This window comes from Branchiostoma floridae, unplaced genomic scaffold, assembly GCF_000003815.2.
Source record: "Branchiostoma floridae strain S238N-H82 unplaced genomic scaffold, Bfl_VNyyK Sc7u5tJ_588, whole genome shotgun sequence".
NCBI lineage: Eukaryota > Metazoa > Chordata > Leptocardii > Amphioxiformes > Branchiostomatidae > Branchiostoma > Branchiostoma floridae.
In genome coordinates, this window is record NW_023365895.1 from 5,427 (window position 1) to 14,078 (window position 8,652).

Below are 8,652 nucleotides of genomic sequence, written 5' to 3' on the forward strand. Positions count from 1 at the left end.
TCGCTACAAAGAAATCTGTTTTGAGGATCAGTATTCGACTCCCACTGGCGTTTTAAAATCCTACAATTTTAACTGCCTCTGTACTATTTCAAGACTGTAAAACTTGGTAGAAATGACCATAGACTCTACTTTACTTCCCATTAGTGTTATTTTCCTCAACCAGTAAGCCCCGAAATGTGTGAATGCCTGATCATATAATCTGTTCATTTTCCAAAATGTCCAACATCCGGTCCACCAAATTTTTTCAGGTCCGTTTTTTCTGGACCGGTCCAAGAAAAAAAACGATTTGTTTTACCGGTACCCACCCCTAGTCGTCAGTGATTAATCAAAACTCAATAAAATAATGTAATAACGTTATTAAAGTGCACAATTTGTGCCCATTCAATTTGGTGATTAAAAAAAAAGAGGCTTTATTCTAATCTCCAAGCAGATCCTACGGTGCCATACGATAGTATCAAAGCTGGCCAGGGACTATAGCCGGCTAAGGGAGTCAAACATAACGCACCGTGGATCTGGTTCGAGATTAGCTTTATTCGTCCATTAGCTGTGATACAAGATGGTACACCGCTAGTCTTCCTGGATGGGAAATTATCACACATGATAACGTCAACTGTTACTTACCATTGGACAACTGTGTCATCACAACAAAGAAGTGAAGAAGTACCGTTCGGTGAAACAACCAGCTCATCTTGGAGCAGAAAAGTGAACTATGCTGGGAAAGTCAATAAAAACAATAAAAAAACTAGGCGACGGGTGGGGGTATGGGGGTGCAGGGAGTCCGTATGTCCGTAAGTAAACCGTTATTAAATAGCTTCGTCAGTTCATGGCTGGCTCTGCTCTGTCAGCCAACAACAAAACGCATCAGGTGAAACCGAGCCTGTGAAGCGAACTAAGAGACCAACAATAACGTTGTCGCCTCTGTTCCTCACACAAATCTGCAAACGTTTTACGCGCCTCCTTGTTCCAGCAAACCAAGCCAAGCACAGACCCTGGACTGAACATTTCCTTCGTTGTTTCCGGGCAAATTACTTAGCCGACTGGCATATCCCTTCGCGAAATTTAATTGTGGGGAATACTAGTAGTAGAACCTGAGAAATGTTTTGTGTCGGGATTGATAGCTACTATACCACAATCTTACAAATAGCAACACAAAAACTGAGGAGGAGCACGGTCACACTTTCATGGACCTTTGGATTGGTTATGGATGGCACTATATTGTCAAATGCTTGATTTCTGTGCGTAGGTATACATATATGCCGCATATGTGTGTCGGTCGAGTGTCAAGAAACGGTGAGGTCGCAGTCAATGCCAGGGTTCAGGCTCATTTTCCAGTGTGTCCGACGTCGGAACCTGACATACATGCACTTCAATTTGTATCTGTTGGTGGTGTGGACGTTGGCAGAGTAGACGGGACTCTCTTCGGTCTGCTAATTGAGCTCGGTTTTTCATGCGTCATTTAGTAAACGTTACGGTTATTTGTGGACGGTTGCGTTAAGGAAAATGGTATAACGTTAGAACTTAGAACCGCTCTGCAGACGAGTAAGAAAAAACAATACTGGCAACTCTTCGTCAATTCGTCACTCACATGACTGGTTTTGTCATCTAGATCATCCGCTCAGATCAAGATAACCAACATAATTACACAGGGTCTCTGAACAATGTCGCTGACATTAATTCTGACAATTTCTATATTGATGCAACTGTTTCATCGAGGATGTGAAGGTAAGTAGAATTCATTGACATACAAGAGTCTAAATTAATTAAATGTTCGTATGATTTATGGTGCCAGATAATTGCAAGTAAACTCATGGGTAAAAAATACCTCCGCCAGGAGGGTAAGTTATATTTTGGGTTAACGTTACAAAAATGTCTTATAGATTACTTTTTGCATAAACAGCATAACTCGAGAAGCCTTGGATAAGATTCCGATGATATTGCAAATTTGCAAGGTACTCTGTGAGTTGGGGTCGGGAATAGGAAGGTCCTAGTTCAATAATGAGCCCCCTAGCGGCTTTCTAATGTAACGCTTATATAGTTCACCTATATCCGCAGGGCAAGCTATATTCGTTGTGTTTACCCACACGGTATTACTTGGGATATCAAGTCGACGGATGGTGGTTTCAAGTTGTAGTGTGTTTTAACTATTGTAGTTTGTCCGTCGACTTGATATCCTTAAAAATGCCCGTTTTTGAAAGCCGAACGGTTATAGGTTACCCCTACTGATAAAGGTTAACTAGTATTACTGCAACGGAACTTCCAATATTGAAATCTCGTGTTCTGAACAAAGTTATAAATGAATACAAAAATAACTCATTGCATTGACAAACCGTCAAGATTTTTGGTATGATAGCGTAAGTCAAGTCTTACATGTAGTAAGATACTAATCATGCAAATCAACAGCTGATTTGCATATATAATTAATGATAAAATCTTATAAATCTCCATGATAGGACTCTCAGACTAGTCATACATTTGTGTATGTAACTTGAAAAAGCAAGGAATGTCACTAGATATCAATATGCAAATTAAGACTTTATTTACATGATTATTGAGAAAATGCTATAATTCCATAGTGGAATATAAAGGGAATCTCATACTTGCAGTATTATAAAGCTAGGTGGAGGTTACATTATTACCTTTGCCAAGAAGGTTATGTTTTAGGTATTATAATTTATTTAATACTATATGAAGCGTTAATATGTTTGTATGTAGAACCAGCATATTACTCAAGAACGCTTAAATGGATTCAATGTTATGATTAATATTCCGTATGTGGGTAGATCTTGATGAGACCTGGAAACGATTAGATTTTGGGCCCCCTAGCAGCCTGTTATGGCACTGCAGCGGAACTTCTGGGTTTCATATCTGGAGTTCTGAACATGCTACGGCAATGATTTTTGAGTGGTAGACAGCTCTTGATGCCGAGAGTAAGTGGTATAGGTTCGGGCACCCTAGTGGCTTGTTTTGGAACTGCAGAGTAGGTTTAGTTTCAGATTTTGGAAGGGAATGACTCAAGACGAATTGATGGATTGTCGTGACATTTAAATGATTTATGGGAAAATACCAAAATAGCCTTTGTTGCTAAGATACTTGACTTTTTCATACTTTGAAAAACCGATGCTATATTGGTAGAGAAGATGATCAACTGATACAATTTATGCAAAGACATTATTTGCATACCCAATGGGGGGTGCTACCTCACTTAAAAAGGGTTGATATCATTTGGTGAAGGAACGATCTTTCTCATTAATCATGCAAATTAAGTTGGTTTCCATGATTTACCAAGTACATTGGTCTTTATCAAAGGAAACCTTTTAGTCAAAAACAAAGATATTCTTTGCTGTAATTATCCTGTAACTAAAATTATCCAGATGTTTACAACATGCAAACACACTCACACATGGTGCACATGCTGTAACATTTAAGTTTAGTGGGGATTCACTTTTTGGGTTACTAAGGGGGAAAATGGAGTGTTAGCGGTGGTTTTAAGTTTGCGGTATGCCATAGACTGTAGTCAAAAACTATAATAATAATGGAAGATATTTGCGGTAGCTTTGGGTTTGCGGTGAAGCGGCCACCGCAAAAAACGCAAACATAAAACCACCACGAACATTTCTGCATTTACAACTAATATGCATGCATGCATGCATAATTTTTGTACTAGCATGCATGTGTAGCTGAAAAAGCACATTGGCAATGGTAATGATTCGTCTGTCTCACTGCATTTTTTTGCTATCATCAGGAGCAACCATCACCAACAACGAACCGACCTACTACGTGGTGGCAGGAGGAACAGCCTCGTTTCCATGGCGATATACAGTGGGATCTGGGGAAACGTTTAGGAGAATAAATTGGAGAAAAACAAGTTCAGACCCTGAGGTGGAAATTCTGGAAATAGAGAGAAGTGGGAATCCCTACATCTACTCTGCTTATGTTGGCCGAGCTACAACAACCTGGACAAGCACCAATGGTGAGGCCAGTCTTCAGCTGACCGGGGTCACGTCTGCAGATGTTGGGGTCTACACGTGTTCCGTCACTGTTGACGGTATCAATAGCAATCCAGCTGAGGAAAGTACACAGCTCATACTCGCAGGTGACTATTAAAGTTCTTTTTTCATTTTTCTGTATGGTAATAAGTTTCAATCTCATGCATTCCAATAGGTCCAATCCACCAAATTTTTTTAGGTCCTTTTTTTCTAGACTGATCCAATAAGAAAAAATGGTTTTGTACCGGTACATAAACTTAAAGATATATTTTGTTTTATTTGGTGGTGAGTAGGCCAGAATTCTATACTAATCTTGTAAAACACCAAATAAGTAACTGGTTTATCGATTCATAAACCTACAGATGTGGAGAAACAGATTATCGTACAAAGTTGAAAAAGAAATCAGATATGTTGGATGATAACGTTTGCTTTAGAGTTTGCGTTACAAGCAATTTAATCATTGCTGGTAGTGGTACTACTGTTAGCCTGCTGCCGATAGAACACCAAACTTACAGGCATTCGGACCCATAAGCCATGTTTTTCCTCCCTTTTTACAAGTATGGTACATTTGTAGTTTGGTAAGCCACCCACCAACAGTGAAAAAAATGAAATATTAAACTTTTCATTTGTGAAATTTAAAATTGTAGTTTGGTAAGCCACCCACCAACAGTGAAAAAAATGAAATATTAAACTTTTCATTTGTGAAATTTAAAATTGTTTAAAAAAAACTGTATAAACATACATCATTACATACTTGGTGCAAAACACACAATCGATCGAGTTATATCTGGAATATTTTTCGTGTCCATTCAATTGGGTCACTACTTTTACTGTAAAAGTCTTTCAAGTTTATTATATAACATTATGTGACATATTGTTTACCATTACAAGAGAAATTATTTCATTATAAATCTCATTTTGAGGCATTGTCATAATTTTACAGTGACTTTTCATAAATTGACAACGCTGCGATTTCCAATAACATGTTCATTTTGTCTAGAAACGCAACAGTGACGCACGTCAGTGGGAGCGCAACTTTACAGAAAATCGGCAAAAATAACAGTTCACTGTGTCACTGTTGTGTTATTTTCGCCGATTTTCTGTTAAGTTGCGCAAAGTTAAAAGACATGCAATGTCTTTCATACCACGAGCCTCGCGACTGCTCTATACTAGTGTCGATTAGTATTTTGACTGTGTTTTCAAACTCAACTATGCACCTATGATCCTTAAATGAATAGTGCCTGGACCACTTTTAGTACATTTCAGATGGAAACATTCCTCTTACTTGAAAGCCTTACACTAATGTTAAAACATAGTTTTTGTGATAACCTTGTCTTTCTGTAATTGACCCTCATTGTGACACACTTCTTCAATCATGTCCTTTTGCATCAATAATTAGTTTTTGATAGTTAGAGGTTGTTTTCATATGTTAATCTGACGTCTAGAACTTTTATGATGTTTATTCCTGAATTCTATTGTTGACGCATTTTAGGTACGAGTTTATCTCGTGTTCCTGCTATGTCTTTGTAAAGAAAATCTGAATCAATACTGTATGTATTTTGAGCAAAAGTGAAAATGAAGATGAAGTGAATCAGACGTTTCACTTCATTCCAGTCCCTGCCAGCATCACTACACCCCCACCCGGTACAACCCGTGTGAAACAAGGCGAGTCTGCCACAATCAGCTGTCCTGCTGAGGGAACCCCTGACTCCTTCAGCTACACATGGAAGGAAGGTACCAGGGTCATTGACACCGGTACAGAGGACCAGTACAGTGAGAATAACGGTGTTCTCACCATCACAAATACCCCAAGAAGCCTACACGATACCACCTACACCTGTGAGGTGACCAACAATGTGGGAATGCCTGATACAGCATCCACAGTTCTCAGTGTGGAATGTAAGTTAGAAATTCTAGTAATACAGAATGTTTTTAATGAAGATATTGTGGAATAAAAGTCAGAAGAAGAACAGAATGGTTTTTAAGTTGTATGATTATCATGAATGAATGGTCTAATTCCCTTCCAGTATCAGAAAAATTGGTGAACAGGTTGCTCTTGTGTGCAATATATCCCTCTGGACAATTATGATATATATCATAATACATGTACCGGTATGTCACAAAATTTATTTTCAAGCAGGATCAATATATTACTAAAATTTAGAATATTGAAAAATTTTAAACTTTCTTCCAACAGAAAAAGGAACTCACCTTGAATTTTAGGCCGAACACTCTGACTTTGTGTTGGAATAGTTTAAAATTTTTTTAATATGGAATTTACCAACACAGTTGAGCTTTCATTCGAATATTTCTAGAATGTTTTATATTCACTGTACTTTGTGTGGAAACATTGTCAATGATGATTGACTCAACACAGAACATATATAATCTGAGAACTGATGGAGACACAGGTGTCACCTCCAAGAGGATGAACTGAACTGAACTGAACTTTATAACACACAGATGCCCCTGAGGTATCGGCTCCATCTGAAGAAACCGTGAATGAGGATGAGACCCTGACTGTGGAGTGTACTGTGTCTGCCAGACCTGCTGCCAGTGTGGAGTGGAAGAAACAGGGCAGCACCACAGCTGTCTCCTCTACAGCACAGCTGTCCATCCCTAACATCCAGCGGACAGCAGCTGGCACGTATATGTGTACAGCAACAAACACATTCCATGATGGCAGCGCTGGAACTGGGACAGCAAATACTGTCGTCACTGTGCAGTGTAAGTTGACTGTACTTTGTCAGTCAGTACATGACTTGTATATATTACACGTCAGTCTTGTATGAGTGGCCACCATGCAACTACCTTACCTTCCTTATCAATAAATATGCAGGCCCTCCCAAGCACTGCAATGACTATGGCTTTGGTTGTTTCACTACAGGCTCGCAAGGTTTCATCTGTTTAATCCTAATTTGACCAACCTCTCCATATGTTCCACAGACAAGCCCTCCCAGCCAACTGTTGACATCACCCCAAACCCAGTAGTAGAGAACCAGACTGTGACCCTGACGTGCAGCTCTGACGAGTCCGTCCCACCTCCTACCTCCTACTCCTGGACACGAGATGGTCAGTCTGTCTCCCACAGTGGAGGAACCCTGACCATCAACAATGTACAGCGTGGTGAGGCTGGACAGTACAGGTGCACGGCTACTAACGTGGTGGGGACGTCACAGGAGAGTGGTCCTGTGGAACTGGTGGTGAATTGTGAGTACTGTCAGAGTACATACATGTATTGCCTTGTGCATTTCTATTCTAGTGAAGAAGGGTAAGCCGTTCTATTTGGATGATACTTGTACATCTTTTGTTGGCTTCTCCATTAACACTGTTTTATCATGGAGACACAAGCTAACTGATTTAGACTTAGGCTTTGTCTTTATTTGGATATGATTAATAGCTTGACAGTTCTGTCATGCACCCTGTGGTCCTACACATTAAGTAGTAACATACAATATAACTGACATTTATGACAGAAAGAGTAGAAAAATAGTCGCACTAAAATAACATCAGATACATGTACATGTGAACAATATAATACTGCAGAAATTAAAGAAAATACCAGTGCATCAATTAAGTCAGTCCTATCGGGTGTTGTGTTTCATTTTGAGACATTGAAGTAGAGGAAGCAGTTCCTTTCTGCATTGGTTTTGGGTTTTTGGCATTTTGATGGAATTTGCTGTTAGTGTCAATCTTGTTTTGTACCTACTGTTGTTTGATTGGAAGGTGAGTTGGTTGTATAGTGTTTTGGGCACTCCAGTGAGTAGTATTTTTATGAAATGTAGGTCATTGGAAGTAAATCTTATGGGTGATATCAGCAAGTGCATTCATTTGGTTTTCATCTGATTAAAAAAACAGCTCTAGAGATGGTCATTACAACAAGACAATACCAAAAACGGAACAATATGATATGTGGTAGAATTTATTGAACCTGTTAACTTAAAGCGACACTATTGATCAGAAGTAGGCATTAGTGTGGTAACTGTTTTAGAAATAAAACTAGTCAAATAGTTGTACAAGCAAGACATTGTCTGATACTCTTAAGTGTAGTTATTCTACGATCTTTTTTGGACTTTCACATTTGAATTGGGGGCTTTAGGGGCTGTCATCCGTAAGAGGTATTTGCTATGGCCTTATCAGACACTGTAGTACATTGATGACATGACATGTGTTCCACAGACAAGCCGTCCCAGCCAACTGTTGAGATCACCCCAAACCCAGTAGTAGAGGACCAGACTGTGACCCTGACGTGCAGCTCTGCCAGCTCCGTCCCAGCTCCTACCTCCTACTCCTGGACACGAGATGGACAGTCTGTCTCACACAGTGGAGGAACTCTGACCATCAACAATGTACAGAGTGGTCAGGCTGGACAGTACAGGTGCACGGCTACTAACGTGGTGGGGACGTCACAGGAGAGTGGTGCTGTGGAACTGGTGGTGAACTGTGAGTGTTTTTACTTTATTTAGTTACCAGTATACATTATTTTTAGTAATGTAGGGAACAGTAACTGTTTGCTGCATTTTTGTTGGTACCGTTAGATCGAATCCGGCAGGTTGGCTGGACGACGAACTCAGAGAAGTAATGAGGCTCAGGGATGACGCCAGAAGAGAAGCCCATGCAACAGGCCTTGCTTCGGATATGAGTATATACAAGAAACTAAGGAATA

The 8,652-nt window shown here is 39.7% G+C and overlaps 1 protein-coding gene across 1 annotated transcript; it reads left to right on the forward strand.

Annotated features, from left to right (window-relative positions):
- Positions 1-1,807: 1,807 nt before the first annotated feature.
- LOC118408953 (peroxidasin homolog) lies at positions 1,808-8,429 on the forward strand (the record flags this gene model as incomplete). The annotated part of the gene is made up of 6 exons (XM_035809820.1): positions 1,808-1,835; positions 3,743-4,093; positions 5,601-5,885; positions 6,450-6,713; positions 6,933-7,196; positions 8,166-8,429. Coding segments are annotated over exons 1-6 (1,456 nt in total), but the record flags the coding sequence as incomplete, so codon positions are not given.
- Positions 8,430-8,652: the final 223 nt, after the last annotated feature.